The 18,997-nt window shown below is 47.6% G+C and overlaps 1 protein-coding gene, 1 long non-coding RNA gene and 3 other non-coding genes across 5 annotated transcripts in view; all 5 read left to right on the top strand.

The window, feature by feature from the left end:
- The first annotated feature begins 2,835 nt into the window (after window positions 1–2,835).
- LOC119845376 lies at window positions 2,836–7,917 on the top strand. Its single transcript, XR_005289579.2, has 6 exons — window positions 2,836–2,907; window positions 4,492–4,568; window positions 5,125–5,185; window positions 6,020–6,115; window positions 6,567–6,703; window positions 7,562–7,917. It is a non-coding gene; the product is annotated as an uncharacterized LOC119845376 (long non-coding RNA).
- LOC119845591 lies at window positions 4,758–4,901 on the top strand. Its single transcript, XR_005289645.1, has one exon. It is a non-coding gene; the product is annotated as a small nucleolar RNA SNORA16B/SNORA16A family (small nucleolar RNA).
- LOC119845592 lies at window positions 5,751–5,883 on the top strand. The gene has a single exon (XR_005289646.1). It is a non-coding gene; the product is annotated as a small nucleolar RNA SNORA44 (small nucleolar RNA).
- Window positions 7,375–7,446, top strand: LOC119845600. Its single transcript, XR_005289652.1, has one exon. It is a non-coding gene; the product is annotated as a small nucleolar RNA SNORD99 (small nucleolar RNA).
- An 8,034-nt stretch (window positions 7,918–15,951) lies between the features above and the next one.
- LOC119845267 (ras-related protein Rab-42-like) overlaps window positions 15,952–18,997 on the top strand; it is a 3,570-nt gene continuing 524 nt past the window's right edge. Inside the window, exons 1-2 of the mRNA XM_038377253.2 lie at window positions 15,952–16,382; window positions 18,863–18,992. Of these exons, the coding sequence (XP_038233181.1) occupies window positions 16,135–16,382; window positions 18,863–18,992 (378 nt within the window). The 5' untranslated portion in view covers window positions 15,952–16,134. The remainder of the gene's footprint in view (window positions 16,383–18,862; window positions 18,993–18,997) is intronic.

Below are 18,997 nucleotides of genomic sequence, written 5' to 3'. Positions count from 1 at the left end.
TTTCAGGTAGTTGAAAGCAGCTATCAAATCCCCCCTCGTTCTTCTCTTCCGCAGACTAAACAATCCCAGTTCCCTCAGCCTCTCCTCATAAGTCATGCTTTCCAGTCCCCTAATCATTTTTGTTGCCCTTCGCTGGATGTTTTCCAATTTTTCCACATCCTTCTTGTAGTGTGGGGCCCAAAACTGGACACAGTACTCCAGATGAGGCCTCACCAATGTCGAATAGAGGGGAACGATCACGTCCCTCGATCTGCTGGCAATACCCCTACTTATACAATCCAAAATGTCATTGGCCTTCTTGGCAACAAGGGCACACTGTTGACTCATATCCAGCTTCTCGTCCACTGTAACCCCTAGGTCCTTTTCTGCAGAACAGCTGCCTAGCCATTCGGTCTTTAGTCTGTAGTGGTGACAAGCAAGGTAGGCTAATTCCAGCAGTTAACAAGAATATCAGAGGAACAGTGGGGGGTGGGGTGGGAGGGAGAAATACCATGGGGAAATAGTTTTACTTTGTGTAATGACTCATCCATTCCCAGTCTCTATTCAAGCCTAAGTTAATTGTATCCAGTTTGCAAATTAATTCCAATTCAGCAGTCTCTCGTTGGAGTCTGTTTTTGAAGCTTTTTTGTTGAAGGATAGCCACTCTTAGGTCTGTGATCGAGTGACTAGAGAGATTGAAGTGTTCTCCAACTGGTTTTTGAATGTTATAATTCTTGACGTCTGATTTGTGTCCATTTATTCTTTTACGTAGAGACTGTCCAGTTTGACCAATGTACATGGCAGAGGGGCATTGCTGGCACATGGCATATATCACATTGGTAGATGCGCAGGTGAACGAGCCTCTGATAGTGTGGCTGATGTGATTAGGCCCTATGATGGTATCCCCTGAATAGATATGTGGACAGAGTTGGCAACGGGCTTTGTTGCAAGGATAGGTTCCTGGGTTAGTGGTTCTGTTGTGTGGTGTGTGGTTGCTGGTGAGTATTTGCTTCAGATTGGGGGGCTGTCTGTAAGCAAGGACTGGCCTGTCTCCCAAGATCTGTGAGAGTGATGGGTCGTCCTTCAGGATAGGTTGTAGATCCTTGATGACGCGTTGGAGAGGTTTTAGTTGGGGGCTGAAGGTGATGGCTAGTGGCGTTCTGTAGTAGGTGACTTCTGGGTACTCTTCTGGCTCTGTCAATCTGTTTCTTCACTTCAGCAGGTGGGTATTGTAGTTGTAGGAATGCATGATAGAGATCTTGTAGGTGTTTGTCTCTGTCTGAGGGGTTGGAGCAAATGTACATTGCCATGTACATGCCCTCTGCCATGTACATTGGCCAAACTGGACAGTCTCTACGTAAAAGAATGAATGGACACAAATCAGACGTCAAGAATTATAATGAAGTGAGCTGTAGCTCACGAAAGCTTATGCTCTAATAAATTTGTTAGTCTCTAAGGTGCCACAAGCACTCCTTTTCTTTTTGCAAATACAGACTAACTGCTACTCTGAAACCTCTGATATTCTTGTTAACTGCTGGAATTAGCCTACCTTGCTTGTCACCATGAAAGGTTTTCTTCCTTTCCCCCCCCTGCTGCTGGTGATGGCTTATCTTAAGTGATCACTCTCCTTACAGTGTGTATGATAAACCCATTGTTTCATGTTCTCTGTGTGTGTATATGTATATAAATCTCTCCTCTGCTTTTTCCACCAAATGCATCCGATGAAGTGAGCTGTAGCTCACGAAAGCTTATGCTCTAATAAATTTGTTAGTCTCTAAGGTGCCACGGATACTCCTTTTCTTTTTGCGAATACAGACTAACACGGCTGCTACTCTGATCCCAGTTTAGTGTCATCTGCAAACTTGCTGAGGGTGCAATCCACACCATCCTCCAGATCATTATTGAAAATATTGAACAAAACCGGCCCCAGGACCAACCCTTGGGGCACTCCACTTGATACCCGCTGCCAACTAGACATGGAGCCATTGATCACTACCCGTTGAACCCGACAATCTAGCCAGCTTTCTATCCACCTTATCGTCCATTCATCCAGCCCATACTTCTTTAATTTACTGGCAAGAATACTGTGGGAGACCGTGTCAAAAGCTTTGCTAAAGTCAATCCACAGAGCCAGTTATCTCATCATAAAAGGCAATTAGATTAGTCAGGCATGTCTTGCACTTGGTGAATCCATGCTGACTGTTCCTGATCACTTTCCGCTCCACTAAGTGCTTCAGAATTGATTCCTTGAGGACCTGCTCCATGATTTTTCCAGGGACTGAGGTGAGGCTGACTGGCCTGTAGTTCCCCGGATCCTCCTTCTTCCCTTTTTTAAAGATGGGCACTACATTAGCCCTTTTCCAGTCATCCGGGACTTCTCTCGATCGCCATGAGTTTTCAAAGATAACGGCCAATGGCTCTGCAGTCACATCCGCCAACTCCTTTAGCACTCTCGGATGTAGCGCATCTGGCCCCATGGCCTTGTGCTCGTCCAGCTTTTCTAAATAGTCCCAACCACTTCTTTCTCCACAGAGGGCTGGTCACCTCCTCCCCATGCTGTGCTGCCCAGTGCAGCAGTCTGCGAGCTGACCTTGTTCGTGAAGACAGAGGCAAAAAAAGCATCGAGTACATTAGCTTTCAGAGGGCACAGACAAGACAGCCTCAACTCCGGAGCTTCCTAACTTTTCAGCCCCTGACTTTGCAACCTCCCTGTGCCTGTGCTAGTTACAGGCTAAAGGCAGGTCGCCAGACACGCTGTCTGGATACAGGGGGCAAGCGAGTTGAACTACAGCTCCCAGAAGGCTTTGCAGGACGGTCTCGCGGAGGAGCCAATCAGAGCATCGCCGCTGGCAGGGCTGACTCTTAAAAGCCGCGTCTCGGAGACGCTTCGTTCTTTTCCTGGGCGGTCCGCGGCGGGAGATCGCTCGGGTAAGGCCCCGGGGGCGTTTGCAATCCGCCGCCATCCTCTCTTCCCCGGGGGCGTCTTGCTGCTCTGCCCCCTGCTAGCTGAGCTGGGGCCGCTCACCTTTGCGGGGAGCGGGCTGGGCTGTAATATTTTGTAGGTGTTGGAAATACAAAGGGACCCTCCCTAAGGAATGGGGCTCTGCAGCTCCGGGGTGGATTCCCACCTGGTTGGGGCGAGGAAGCGCTGATCATAGCAGGGGGCAGCTGGGGAGAGCCCTGCCTGGGTACAAAAAATGCGTATCCGCTTCTGAGCTGCAAAAAATGGCCTGTGGATTTGCAGGGCTCTGCTTAGCCTGGCCGGGCTGCGCCTCCAAGCCGCCTGCCCACGGACAGGGGGCTGCTTGGACCCCCCGCCCTGGGTAGATGGAGGGTCTGCACCGAAATTTCCTCAACCTGCCCACCCGGCTCTCCCTGTCAGAGCCCTGCGCGGATACCCCGGGATATAAAGCAGATCCCCCGGGGATTTGCAGGGCTTTGCAGCTGGGAAGACTTAAAGGGCTGTTTAGCAGTAAATCCTGGGAGGCTCTGTTTTGGGTCTGGGGGGGGGGGTCATCTGGGATTGTACCTCACTATGTGCCTTAAAGGGTCTCCTGTATTTATTGCTTAATTTGTAATTAAAGAGGTGCTGGGGTTCAGGCAGTATTTTTTTTTAACTTTTATGACTGACGTGGGAGGTGCTGGGGCAGGAAGTGAGCACTGCCCTGGGGCCTATCCCACTAGCCTCTGGAGAGGCAGCTAAGCACCCTGTTTGCAAAGCAGGGATGGGTGCTGGTTTTGTGCCCAGGAACAAATCGCTGCAGGAAGCTGTGTGCCTGCAAATAGGCAGAGCCCTGTGTTTGGTGGTGTAAAAAAGGGGGTGGTACTGAGTAAGGTGTTTCACTAGGTGGGTGAGTTTTGTGTGTGGCAATAATGAGGCCCAAAAGCAGTTAAGAGGTGGAAGAGACATTCCGCTTGCCCCCATTAAAGCAAACTTTCCACAATCTCCCCTATTTCACATGTAGCAAGATTGTGAAGCCTTTAACAGCATCTGCTTCCCAGACTTGTGCAGATCCTGCCCAGAGTGGGGTGATTTAAATAATTGATATTTAATAATTCTTCCATTTGTGCTTCAGCGGAATTTATATAACCATTAAAACAAGTGGGTCTAAAACTAAATAGAGCCTTTACATTAGATTTGGTACATCTTTTTGCTACCTAGGAGGTTTCAGAGTAGCAGCTGTTAGTCTGTATTCACAAAAAAAAGGAGTACTTGTGGCACCTTAGACTAACAAATTTATTTGAGCGTAAGCTTTCGTAATGCATCCTATGAAGTGAGCTGTAGCTCACGAAAACTTATGCTCAAATAAATTTTAGTCTCTAAGGTGCCACAAGTACTCCTTTCCTTTTCTACCTAGGAGGGTGTACTATAACTATACACCTGTATTTAAGCAATTATGTAGCTTAATATTCTTATCATTAATTTACATTTTTAGTATGTCATAAAATGGTGAATGATATATTGCTTATTTACTAGAGATCAGTTTTTATCCTGCCATTCCTCTCTTCCAGATGCTGGGACAGAGCCTTGAGATGCTGGAACTACCAGGCATGAGCCTGGTATTGCTTTCACTTGCTTTCCCAGCAGGGTAAGTGGCTTGCCATATACTTGTGTTCTGCTGAGTTTTTAAAAAGCTGCCCGCTGAAGCGGGGGCGGGGGGAGAGGGCATGGCTTCTGTTGGTCAGCAGGTAAGCTGAGCAGCGTGATTAAAGAAGCCAACAATAATTGGCCATGCTTTGTTTGCCTTTTCCTCCCCCAGAAGTGCCCTCCAACATTCCCACGGCCCTATCGAAGCTGCGTCTGTCTCTCTTGTGTAGCTGACGTGGTCAAAAAGGAGCCAAAAGTGACCTGTTTTCCTTGACGGTCGCTGTTCAGTTTGTTCCATTGTAACTGTCCAGCAACATTTCAGGAAAATACATGTGCTAGGAGTGTCTCTGCACAGGCTTTGCCTGGCCCAGAGGTGTCTAGGGATGGGAGAGGGGCCTGTATCTAGATACAGTTCTTGAGATAGCTCTGCAAGTCCATTCATTTTCAGGCTTCCTTGTCATTTAGAAGGTCTGTTTCCTGTTCCAGTAGCACTTTGTGTCCATAAGACTGAGGTGGTGGTGGGCTAATGGGCTGTTTGGTGTTTTTCCCTCTCTAAGTGAGGAGCTGGTGCCCCTGTCCTGGAGACTACCTGCTTTCGCCTGCTGCCAAATCCGGCAGGTGAGTGCAAGATGTTGCTCTGCTTATGGTGCTGGTTATTGGCTGAGTAGGCGTGACAATTGGTTGCAGAGCAGCCAGGTCTGTGGGGGCTTGAAGGCAAAATACTAAATGGGATGGAAACCACTTGCCGTGGCTTGCAATTAGCTCATGTTCTGGTGATCATTTGTCTCGCACACCTTCAGGTTCAGTCCCTGGGGTAGCCCCTCTGCTGTCTCTATGCAGGCACAGAGTGGGCCCTAAAGATTTACACCAGCCTTAGTGCCGATATTCTTTCAGTCCTTCTCCCTGCAACCTGTATTGCCTAGCGCCCAGCAGCTGTACAGTGCTTTTCATCTGATTGCACCACCTTTTATAAAGGTTGATGGTGGCATCCCCATTTTACAGATATGGAAACAGGCACAAATAGTGGAAGGAACTTGGTCAGTGGCAGAGGTTGGAATAGAACCCAGCTCTCCTGAGTCTCAGTCCAGTGCTTTGTCCACTAGACCACGCTATCTGTCCTTCAATCTCCCCATCCCCCCAGCAACTATAACAAGCCTCACTGAATGAGTACTGAGCATTTGGAGTGCATGTAAAACCAAGAGCTGTGGCTCAGTGAAATAGCCACAGGATCTCCAACTACATGCAAGAACAAGGAGGAGAGACTTTGGCAGCTAAGCCCTGTGTGCCGATGGCTGTCACTCGCCTCTCCTATAAGCTTTCACTTGCAGGGCATTGGTTTCTTTGTCGTGCTGCTCTTGTTAAGAGGCCCTTAGTTGCACAAGTTCCTACTTCTGTGGTATCTGCAGCCCTGTTCTTAACTGACTGTCAGGATGGTGCAAATCTGTTTCCTAGGGCCCATCTGGAGGCACCCTTCTGAACACTGAGCAGTTCTGAGATCTCTCGTCTGCTGGATGGAATGAAGTGGGCACACAGCAGCTATCATGCAAGGTGAGATTGACAACTCTCTTCAGCGCAGAAGTGGGGATTCCTTCACCTCCAGATCCCTTTCCCATCAGATCTGAACACTGATCTCATGGTCAAAAAAGGAGGGAAAGTGAAATGCAAGTTGGTCTCATTCTCTCTGCTAGAACAGCCTTGCACTGAGAGGGGGCTGGCTTGGAACACTGCTATTTATCTGCAAAGCCCTGGGTGAAATGTAACTGTCTAGTTGCAGGGGGGGGTGTCTAGGTAAATATCTTAGACTGCTCAATGCAACTTCCTTTTGGAATTCCTTTTGCTAATTAGGGCCAGAAGGGATCATTAGATCATGCTTCTCCCCTCTTTGGATTTCAGAGGGGCTGGTGTGTTGGCTGTATTCCTGCTGATTTGGTGCATTCTTCTGTACACAAAGACCTGTGCTCTTCAGATCTAATTCCAATTCCATTTTTGCCTTTCACAGAGATCTCTTGCTAAATGGAAGAGGCTGATGCTGCCAAGGGGAGCTTAATGGACTGGCCAATAGGTCTTGCCACCTAGTGGAACATGATAGTGTCTCCCAAGGGGCTGGAACTCCGGAAAGACCCATAGATGGGCAAAGTAAGCTTCCAAATAACTGAGCTAAAGAGCCATTGAGCTAGTAATTCCCATGTTTGACATCGCTGACCAATGCTCCAGATGCAGAACAGACAGATTCCATTGAGTTAATCACTCTGATTTGACTCTGAACTGGTATTAGAACATGACACCCCCACCCCCATATAACATGACAACAGCTTCAAAAACCTTGACTGTTAACTTGCCTCCTGGGGCTCATGGCATCTTAAATGGCCTTGCTCTCTCCATCTGAACACTACAAGAACTTCTGAAATTAACTTTATCTGTAGATTGATTCCAGGTATCAGTCTTGGGGAAAAGTGGGACAGTGTAAATCAGCTTAGCACTACTGATGTTCATGTAACTATAAGCTTCCACCAGCTGAGGATCTGGCCCCATATCTCAGGGAGTAGGACTGCTCTACTCAGAGCAGCTGGTGGCCTCTTTACAATGATTGGAAGAGCCTTTTTAATAGTGATACTTAAATTGCACAGAGGTAGCTAACTGAAGTGTGATTCCTCTGACCTGTGCTGAAGGTCTAGCACTGGGAGTTTCTCTGCAACCATAAGAGCTAGAAATGTCACTCGGTGACAAGCTCAGTTTCTGCAGAAACTGAGAGTCTAACTGGAAGTGCTGGTGCAATGCACAGCCGCATACAGACCTGCTTAACTCTGTCTGGTCAGTGATGACTCCTTTTAAATGGTGACTGTTGGATGAATCCTGCGGATATGGGGCTGAGGCCAGACACCCATCGTTAACAGAACAGTTGGGCTCTGTTTAAAATCGCTACCTAGTGTGGTTGGGTCTAGCAGGAAGCCAGCTGCACACTTCATAGCTACCTTTTTATTTTATTTTTTTCAGATCAAAGTGGAACATAGAGCTCAAACTTGAGCTGAGACTGGATTGTCCCCTCCAATGTTAAGTCCCTCTTAAAAGCTACGTTTCTGCGTCCCAAAGAGAACATTATCCTGCATAGAAAATCCTCTTCCCTTACCTCTGTGCGCCTGTTCTTAGGCTGCAAGCTCCTCAGGGAAGGGGCCCATCCCTTCTCTTGCATATGAAAATCACCTAGCACTACTCGCACATCCTGGGAAATTGTTTACAGGCTCAACTGCATCTGTATCAATACAAGGACTGTCCTTTCCAGAGAGCTTGTGTTCTTAGTAAAAACTCCCCTGTATAGGGAATCAGGAAATAATAAATGCAGCAGTCAAAAACTTTTGCCTCTGACTTTTCTGTTCATACTTTTAGTTGGTAATTAAACTGACTGGCCTATGGTCTGATTTCTGTTCCCAGCTCTGCTGCTGGGTGAGCTAGACCTGTGGTTCCCAACCTTTGTGGGCTTGGGACCCATTAGTAAATGTTTGTGCCCTGTTGTGACCCAGTAAATAGTCTGGGGGTGGAGGCCCTGGGGTGGTTTTGGTCAGATCCTGTCCCCCAGGGGGGTTGGGTCCTGCCTCACCCACAGTGGCAGCTCCTGTGCTGTGGGACTGGCTGGATTTGGCTCTGCTCCCCTGACTGGACCAAATGTGAGTGGAGCTGTGAGCTGGCTCTGGGGATTGCAGTGTTGCTGACTCAAACTTTGCATACCTGGATTCCTGTTGTGGTAATGTCTAGGCCAAACTTGAGCAGCACTGGGTCCCCAGAGGCTGCAATGCACAGAGCACAGAAGTGATCCCAGCCAGCCCTGTGGGACATCAGCTGCCACACAACTCTCTTATTTTGGGTGCCAACCCATGGATTGAGAAACCATGAGCTAGGGAAAGTCACTTTGCTTGGGAATCCGAGGCACAGAAGCTAAAAATGTCTTTTTTTGTAAAGCATGCTGAGATCTAATAAGATCTATGTAAGCTAGGTGCTGTGTAAGAGCTAGGTGTTCCCAGAGTAACAAGGATACTCTGAACTGTAGACAGACAAAAGATTAAGGTTTTTCTGACCTTGCAGGTGGCCATGGTGGTGAGTGGGTTTCCATCCAAACGCTACTGGAGAGACAAGAGAAAATGAATTGAAAATCCCTGTCTTATAGGGATTTTTGACTCGGAGCAATGACGGAACTAAAAGCAAATCAAAGGGCTGGTTAATAGTCAGACTCCTGAAAGGGGTATGGTACAGTTACAGCTGCAGCACTGTTGCTGCTGTTGTAGCAGCTCTAATATAGACAAGGCCTAAGTGATAATTTGTCATTGCATTCTAGTGACCCTTACTTTAGTTGCAGGTGTGTTAAAATGAGAATGTGGGGAAGAAGGCAATCACCAATTGTCACACAAGTTGCTGCAGGCTAGTAGGGACTTTACTGTTACTGATTTTACATGCTTGGATACTATGATGATGGTAAGCAGAATAAAACCCTAGGATAAGACAGTGAGATGGGAAATTTTGTCCATTACCAGGTAACACCCCCTACTAATCTTCATCCATGTTACAAACCCACCCCAGTTATATATTCTGTTTTGTAAAAGCCAAATGCAGGGTTGGGGGCCACTTACCACCTTTCCCAAGCCTGTCGGTGTGGGCTGCATTTTCTCCTCCACACCTAAACCATGGGTGGGAAGGATTTCACATACTCCCCAAAAGCCCATGAGGACACTCCCCTTCCCTTGTTACAATCCTGGAGATAAGGCCACCCACCCCTTGCGGGAAGCCTGGGGCTGGGGTTTTCTTCCCTGAAAATATTGCCGAGGCAGTTTCCACCCTGAAAGTGTGGGTGGAAGTGGCATTCCCTACCCGAGGAAGTTGGGGAGGGCAGCATTTCCCCAGCCCCATAAGCATGGGTGCAGGAGTTGCCATTCTCCCTCCCATGAAAGCAGCGGGGAGACTGACCCTGTGGTACTCGGAAAGTGAAGCCATGAATTTAGATGCCTAAACATGGATTTGGGAGCCTAGATTCAGGCACCCATTTGCTGCCCCCAAAAAATCTTGGCCTAGAAATATCAAATGGGTACAAATTGGGTTGTGGCTAAAGAAGGGGAAATGGGCTGCCCCGGGAGACTTGCGTTCGCTTCCCATTTCTGCCCTGTCTCATTGGGTGGCTCCTGCTACCCTCCCTACAAAACTGATAAAGAACAAACATTATTTCCTAGGCAGAGGTGTTAATTTATTGATGTCTGCAAAGTGCTTTGAGAGCCTCAGCTGGAGTGTGAGGAAAGGAAAGGGCAATATATTGCATGAGAACTGCTGCCCCACAAAACCTCCCACCCCATGTTGTGCTTGAAGGATCTGCCTGTGTCAGCATTGTCAGCCCTTTGCTCAGCCTTCTGTAGTTGCAAAGACCCTTGTAATAAAAGAACTGCTCCTGATGCTATCGGGTGACGGGAAGCAGGTGTGAAGATAGAACAGTATCTATTACAGACGCTGCATGAGCTGCCCTGCCCAAGCTCCATTCTTCCCACTCCCAAGATGTAGAAAGGGGAGAGCTGCAAACTGACATACAGGAAAGTAACCCTGTCTCTTCCCCTCCTTTGTACCCTGTCCCTTTCCACAGTTAAACCTGGGTGCTGAGAGCTTTTAACATGGATTCCTTACTGCCCATGCTGGGACCAGCTGGCTCAGTTGGTGGGTGGTGGCAACAGAAGAGCCTGCAACTAAACTGATTATGAACAATAGGGATGGGGGTGCAGGTGATAGGGTCAAATCAAGGATCCAGAGGGTGTCAGAGAGTAGAGAATCTCAGACAGTGTCCAGCGATCTGAGTAGGAGCCTAGAGTCAGTGGATGCTGCCAAGAGGATGGGTACATGAACAGACAAGGGACTAGAAAAAAAGCCCCACAGTCAGAGGTACCCCCCTGCATCCAACTTGCTGGACTGATGGAGGGGTGACTTGGCCAGTGCCAGGAGGAAGGGGTGCCAGCCTGTAAACTGAAATCCCTTATCCACAAATAAGCTACATCACCCACAGTAGCAGGGCAGATTTCCCCCACCCCCACCAAAGTGATCGCACCCTGAGAGGGGGAGCATCTCCATGGCTCACTTAGTACATAGCTGCCTCTCCATTGCAAGGGCGGCTGGTTAGCAGCATCTGAGATGTTTATGAGCCTGGAACACTTGTTCATGAGGAACATGCTGGAGAGCCTACAGCTCATAACAGATGGAAACAACTTCTAGCACCCAGGACAGCCCTGGAGTAAGTTGGGTGCCATGCCTACAAACTTCAGTGGCGAATGCATCCACTTCAGCCTTAGGCCTGGTCTGCACTAGAAATGGTTTGCTACAGAGGGAAGATGCAGCATATCGCAAAGCAGTGCTTTTGCCAGCATAACTTAGACCCGTTCCCTGAACAAAATAAGCTATACCAGGAAAAGTGCCATTTTTGTCAGTATAACTGTGTCTATGCTGTGGCTTTTACTGGTATAAAAATGTAATTAAAAAAAAATCACACCCCAGCCCACATTGCTACAGTGGCAACAGTTCTAAGTGCAGTCGTGGCCTTACTCGCTATGGGTCTGAGCTGGATTTGAAGCAATGACTCTTCTAGTGCCTTAGGCATTCACTAAATTTGTTTGGTTTCAGAGTAGCAGCCGTGTTAGTCTGTATTCACGAAAAGAAAAGGAGTACTTGTGGCACCTTAGAGACTAACAAATTTATTAGAGCATAAGCTTTCGTGAGCTACAGCTCACTTCATCGGATGCAAGTGAGCTACAGCTCATGAAAGCTTATGCTCTAATAAATTTGTTAGCCTCTAAGGTGCCACAAGTACTCCTTTAAATTTGTTTGGTCACCTTGGGGTTTAGCGGTAGCCATAAAGCAGTGTGTGGGATCCCCTCCGAGCTCGAAGTCAAAGCTCCCCTGAGCCGATGGCTCATCGGGCTGGCAGTTAAGGCATGTCAGTTTCATAGCCAACAACATACTAGAGAGCGACATGACCGGTATCAGGTTGGACTGCCTTGGACTACTCTAATTTCTGCAGCTGGGTGAAATATCTCCTCTCCTCATCTTCCCATCAAATGAAACAAAGGTGATGATGAAGCACCTGAGAGATGGGGACAAGGCATTCTCACGTGAGCAGCTCTGGCTATGGAATGAACTTCCAGAGGGGATCAGGCGCCTCCAGCATCTGACCATTTGTAGGACTTTCTTTGAGAAAGTCGTTCCACCAAAAGGACACTCACAACATGAACACCCCCTTCTATTCCCAGCCCCTTGCCATCCCCCATCACCTTCTGCCAGCTCCCTGAGCTTGGCTGTAGACAATGGATTGTGTGGTGTGGTCTGGATGGAAGCTGGAGGCATGTAGGTAGGCATAGCAGTCAGTAGGTTTACGGTATAGGGTGGTGTTTATGTGACCATTGCTTATTAGCACTGTAGTACACGATCCATTGTCTACAGCCAAGCTCTAGACTAAGATACAACCACATTTGCTCCAACCCCTCAGACAGAGACAAACACCTACAAGATCTCTATCAAGCGTTCTTACAACTACAATACCCACCTGCTGAAGTGAAGAAACAGATTGACAGAGCCAGAAGAATACCCAGAAGTCACCTACTCCAGGTAGGCTCAAGAAAGAAAATAACAGAACGCCACTAGCTGTCACCTTCAGCCCCCAACTAAAACCTCTCCAGCACATCATCAAGGATCTACAACCTATCCTGAAGGACGATCCCTCATTCTCACAGGTCTTGGGAGACAGGCCAGTCCTCGCTTACAGACAGCCCCCCAACCTGAAGCAAATATTCACCAGCTGTATTTTCCACCGAATGCATCTGATGAAGTGAGCTGTAGCTCACGAAAGCTTATGCTCAAATAAATTTGTTAGTCTCTAAGGTGTCACAAGTACTCCTTTTCTTTTTTACAACAAAAACACTAACCCTGGAACCTATCCTTGCAACAAAGCCTGTTGGCAGCTCCGTCCACATATCTATTCTGGGGATACCATCATAGGGCCTAATCACATCAGCAACACCATCAGAGGCTCGTTCACCTGCACATCTACCAATGTGATACATGCAATCATGTGCCAGCAATGCACCTCTGCCATGTACACTGGCCAAACCGGACAGTCTCTACACAAAAGAATAAATGGACAGAAATCAACCGTCAAGAATTATAACATTCAAAAACCAGTCGGAGAACACTTCAACCTCCCTGGTCACTCAATTTCAGACCTAATAGTCGCAATTCTCCAACAAAAAGCTTCAAAAACAGACTCCAATGAGAAACTACAAAATTGGAGTTAATTTGCTAACTGGACACTATTAAATTAGGCTTGAATAAAGACTGGGAGTGGATGGGTCATTGCACAAAGTAAAAACTATTTCCCCATGCTAATTTTCCCCTACTGTTACTCACATCTTCTTGTCAACTGTTTGAGAGGGGCCATTCTGATTATCACTACAAAAGTTTTTTTTCCCCCTCCTGCTGATAATAGCCCACCTTAATTGATTAGTCCCATTACAGTTGGTATGGCAACACCTATTTTTCATAAAAACAAAAGGAGTACTTGTGGCACCTTAGAGACTAATAAATTTATTTGAGCATAAGCTTTCTCTGTGTATATATATCTTCCTATTGTATTTTCACTGCATGCATCCGATGAAGTGGGTTTTAGCCCATGAAATCTTATGCCCAATACATTTGTTAGTCTCTAAGGTGACACAAGTACTCCTCGGTTTTTTTGCTGATACAGACTAACACGGCTACCACTCTGAAACCTGGGGCTAGATAGATAGATAGATTAGATGATGGATGATGGGTGTATGGGGATAGATAGATAGATTAGATTAGATAGATGGGTGTTGGAGATAGATAGATAGATAGATAGATAGATAGATAGATATTCAGAAATGCTTAGCACCCACCCACAGTCAGAGGCCAGTCTTTCAAAAGATTCCGGTTCAGATCTGCAAAGTTATTTAAGCCTCGACCTCCCATTGATTTCAGTGAGTTTTTCAGTGCATTTGGTGCTCAGCACTTTGAAAACCCAGCCATTGTGGAAAGCAGGGCCGAAGCGCACACATTTCAGTTAGTTCACATCCTTGTTCCACCATCTCACTTTTTTCCTTTCCTGACTGTGACTCCTGTCATTTAGCCTAGGAAGATGTTTTATTACCTGGAATAAACAGACCCATCGGGTGGAGGGGACAGATTGTTTGCTGATAACAAAGGAGGCCTCCATGCCTCACTCCACAGGGAGGCAATGAACAAGCTGCTATTGTTTGCAGCGTCTTCAGGACTCCTTTATCTGGTAACAATTGAATCAGTTCATTTGATCCATTCTTTGCTTTGCTCCATGTGTTTGGATTTTCTTCACAGACAATCTCTTTCCTAATTAAGTCAAGGTGTGCACTAGGAAAATTCCCTCTTAATGGTTCTCTCTGTCCCTTCTAATCCCAGGGGCACAACAATGGAGCTGCTTGGATAGACAGGGCCAAACTGTCACATTAATGGAGAGATCCTCCAGGGATCAAGCTTGCTTGGGTGGACTAGAGGCCAAACTGTTTTCAACCCAGTGGAGAATGAAGCAGAGGCTGAATCTGTTGATGCCTCTAAGTCCCTTTGACTTAAACGGAGCCAGGATGTCATGTGGTGTATTGAGAACTGTGCTGAATGACCAGCTATCACTTTAAATTTGAAGGGCCTTTCTGCCCCTGCTTGCAGGTTAGGGGGCTCTGAGGGTAGCATGGGATCTGCATCAAAAGCAGTCTGGAGCAAGGTGGGGTGAGTTGTGCTTCGCTGCCTTAGGGGGCAGCCTGTGGTGTCACTCTGTATTTGGCTGTGGTGTGTGAGATTTCTGGAGTGCGTGCAATAAGTGGTGCATTGCAACCTTCCAGGAAGAGCATTTATGGTTTGAAAAGGAGTACTTGTGGCACCTTAGAGACTAACAAATTTATTAGAGCATAAGCTTTCGTGAGCTACAGCTCACTTCATCGGATGCATTTGGTGGAAAAAAAACCACTTGGTTTTTTTTCCACCAAATGCATCCGATGAAGTGAGCTGTAGCTCACGAAAGCTTATGCTCTAATAAATTTGTTAGTCTCTAAGGTGCCACAAGTACTCCTTTTCTTTTTGCGAATACAGACTAACACGGCTGCTCCTCTGAAACCTGTGTTTATGGTTTGAGTCTCCCAAGCTAGCGCCTAAAAATAGCAGCATGACTGCGGCAGCATAGGTGCGGCTCAAATACAAATCCAGGTGCTCGGGTGGGATTGTGCTTGGGACGGCTGTCTGTGTCATACACGCGGTCTCACTAGATGATTCCAATGGTCCCTTCTGGCCTTGGAATCTATGAATCTATGAATTTTAATCACCATCCCATGTAATCACCATCCCAGCGCCCTGTCTACACTTGAGTTCCCCCCATTGCTGCTATCAATGGCATTGCACTGGTGATAGCAACCGGGGAAAATATTAAGGGGGCCGGGGGGAAACATAGTGAAGACACAGCCGGGAGTCAGTACAGACTGAAACAATAGAAATGAGTAATGCAAACCTCACTACCAATCCCAAAAGACCATTAACATTCCACTGCTGGTCTTCCTGCCGGATAATGATCTCTCAAACTGGGCTCCATGGGGCACTTGCTGGGGGTCTGTGGAGAGCTGGCTAGGCACATGATCATGGTTCTTCATTATTGAATACCAGGAAACCAAGCTCTTTCCTAACATTACTTTCCCCTATAAGTAATTGCTGTAATTGCCACATGGACTGTCAGTGCTTGTGAATACTTAGAGACTAATGAATGGGAGTGGAGATGGTCTCTATTCAAATGCAGATCAATGAGTGTTCTTTCAGTTCATTTGGATAGTTGAGACACTGTGGAACTGACAAGCACAAGAGGTGAAGAAAGACCCTAATAAGAATACGTCGTTCTAGCATGTCCAAGGCGATATTAGACTGGACAAAACATTGCAGAGGGTATATAAACCCTCACGTTTCATGGCATAAACCAACAACTGTCTGTGGTCAGGAAGAAATTTCTCCTGTGGGCATAATTGTCTACTGTGGAGTTTCTTACACAGACCTTTGAAGCAGCAGTTGCTGGACACTGTCAGAGACAGGACACTGGGTTAGATGGACCCCAGGTCTGATCTGGTCTGGTAACTGCTAAATTCCTAGAATTGCATCTCCCCCACCTCCCCTGTGAGTTTGACAGTAATTTGATACAGTGGAGTTGTCTGTTTATTGGCGGGGGTGGGGGAAAGCTGATAGGGACTAAGGCTGGGAAAGGGAATGGGGGAGTGTCTCTCTCCCCATAGCAGAACTTTGCTCCCAGAGGGGACTCCACTAGGGTGGGGTGAGAGGAGGTTAATGGGATGAGGGTGGAGACCTCTGGTTAAATTCTCTCTCCTTTGTCTCTCTCTCCTGTCATTCCATGCCAGGATCTGGGTTTGTAACCTCCTCCAGGCCAATTCACCCAAGGCTTCCTCTGGGGAATCTGCATCTTAATTCAAAGGCTGCTCCAGTCCCCCCAAGCCCCAGCCCTGCTGCCCCTCCTTGGAATGGAGCCGGTGCCACCCCCTCCAGTCTCTCACCTGAATGGCAACTGGCACTACCAGTTCCGGATCATCCTGCTGGGGGATTCCACCGTGGGCAAGTCCTCCCTGCTGAGGCGCTACGCTGAGGGGTCCTTCATCCCGGCTCCCTGCCCCACCGTGGGCGTGGAATTCTACAGCAAGATGATGGAGCTGCCTCCAGGCATCAAGGTGAAGCTGCAGCTTTGGGACACAGCTGGCCAGGAGAGATTCAGGTGAGGAGGGACCAGAGACCCAGATCGCCCCATTTCACACCACACACCCAGCGCACTGGAGCTACCTTACCCTGCAGGCTCAGACACTTCCATCCAGAGTCACATTCCCACTCTCCAGTCACTCACGCACACACACCCAGAGTTATAATTTTCCTGGCATTGGCACAGCCCTGAGATAAGAACCTTAGAAATCCCTGAGACGGCCCTTACCCATATACCAAAGAGATCCAGTCTGCGGAGACCAGATCCCTTCAGAGAGAGACACACACAGAGAGAACCCTCCATCTCCCCAGACACACAGATCCCCTGCCTGCCCCTCCAGACTGGACACATATACCCTAACTGGGGACCCAGCTCACCAGCTCCAGACCAGTTCCCTTCACCCCAACACACACACATCATCCCTGATCTGGTGCTTTCTCTTTCCTGCCCCAATGGCCTGAGCTGGGTTGTTGTTTTTTAAAAAAAGGTTTTTGTTTCCAGTTTTCTTTGCTTTACAGCTTTGTCAATGTCATGCTGTAGCATGATCATGTGCACGATGAAGTCACCCAGTCATGCTTGTGTGTTTGCAGTGGGTGGGCCTGGGTGGGAGGGTTGCATTGCAATAGGAGAGCATAGGGTTTTTGTTATAAGTAGGGTCAATTCCAACTGTTTATTTGGCTGTCGATAACCCCCCACTCATTTTTTACTGGGACCTGCCTTTCTTATGGAGAAAGAGCAGCAGGAAGGAGAGTGGATGAAGTTTACAGCACTGGGGAAACTTGGAGTCTAGAAGGCAGGTTTGCTATTGTCGCGATCTGAATGGGGGAGTGGATGGTTCTGTTCAGTGATTCCTGCATGCTGGAGAAATAATGCCTCTGTGTGTGAAAAAGGATCCAACCAGTTGAGAGGCTTGTTTGCTGGTGGAGCCGAGGGTTTGAGATCAGAACGGCTGGCGATGGCATAACTAGATATGGGCCTGGTCTGGCACATCTACGCAGGGGAACAGCTCTTACCACTGCAAATCAGCTCTTCTGTGGGGAGCTACAGCTGCAGTTTATATCAGTTATAATTGTACTAGGCGCTGCGGTTTCTGGTCATGGGGGGGGGACGTTAGCACTAAGGAGTGAATGGGCAACTAGCACTGAACTCCAGGCATGCTTTCCCCACCTCATGGCACACACGCTACATGGAGCACTCCAATGCAGCACAAAACAACTGGAGTAGGGCCTAGGACAGGGGCCTATTTAGGTGCCTAACTCCCCTGGGCCAGAGGCCTTGAAAACCCTTACTATTCCAGCACTCCCATAACACAGCGAGGGGTATGGTTTTAAAATCTAGAGCATGCCTCCCTAGCTCAGTCTCTAAGGTCTACATGAGCTGTGCTTGACTTAGGTCCGAATATGTGGGGCACAAAGATGATTTTAGGCTAGCTCTGAAGCTCCCTGATCCAGGGGCCAGTCAGGGGTTATTTGGCTCTTGGCACAATTTAGAGATGTTTCAGAGCTGCTCTAAATTACACCAGCCAGTGACCACAGGCACTGCAACCACAGCCTCCTTTTCCTGGCCATGCTGAGGACTGGGCGGGGCAGTGATATAGAGCTACTACATCAGTCTTGCATAACCCAGGGATTCCTCTTGTGCAAGGAGACACCTCACCCACATAGCCAGTGACGTTTTGCTGGATCATAGGAGAGAAGCCAAACCATAAGGCCAGTCTTTGATGGATCTGCTCCCAGAAAAAAACCTCTTAACATAGATCCTTAAAGATGGATGACATAGTGGGGATCTGCCCTTATTTGTCTTTGTATGATGTCTGAAGAAAGCCTGAAACATTTCTTTCTGCTTGTGTTTTATATTAGAAGTGTCAGGATTCTCATGTATTGTCTTCCCTGATTCTGCCGAAGGGCTCCTTGGAGTACCAGAAAGATGGATTGGGTGGTTCTCAGCCCTTACCAGAGGGCATTTAACCGTTAACAAAAAGTATTTTCTCTTCAGTGTGTGCAATGTATTTGAGTCAAATAGATGTTCACAGAAAAAGTTTCAAGAAGTTTGACTAAAAATCACTTCCCTGATTAATTCATCAGGTTTTATTTCTTTGCCATCTCTGGGGCCCAGATCCTTAAAGTTATTTAGGTGCCTAACTCCTATTGAAATAAATGGGAATTAGGTACCCAAATACCTCTGAGATGTGGGCCTGGGGCCATAGTTTGGTCTCTAGTTGTCCACAGAGTCTTCCAGAAAAATAAAAAGGAGGTAAGACCTGAATTTCTAATGTAAAAGATAAACGTGGGGGGACACCTCTCCCAAACCTAATGTTTATGTCATCAAGTAGCAAAGAAGGGCAGGGCCCCAGCTGAGCGTGAGGTTGAAGGTAACACATGGCCCAAAGTGAGTAAAAGCCAGTGGGGGCTTAGAAGACCAGCCCTAGTCCCTGAATGGCATTTGTAGGTGAGAAGCAAAGTTAAGGGCTCACTGAGTTGTTACGCTTGTGTTCCCAGATGCATCACCAGGTCTTTCTATCGGAATGCTGTGGGTGTGCTGCTGGTGTTTGACATGACCAACCGTAAGTCCTTCGAGCACATCATTGAGTGGTACCATGAAGTGGCCAGCATCCAGATTATGGAGAAGGTCAT

This window comes from Dermochelys coriacea, chromosome 19 (assembly GCF_009764565.3).
Source record: "Dermochelys coriacea isolate rDerCor1 chromosome 19, rDerCor1.pri.v4, whole genome shotgun sequence".
NCBI lineage: Eukaryota > Metazoa > Chordata > Testudines > Dermochelyidae > Dermochelys > Dermochelys coriacea.
Note: the sequence above shows the minus strand (reverse complement) of the source record. Positions and strands in the feature narration are given on the sequence as shown.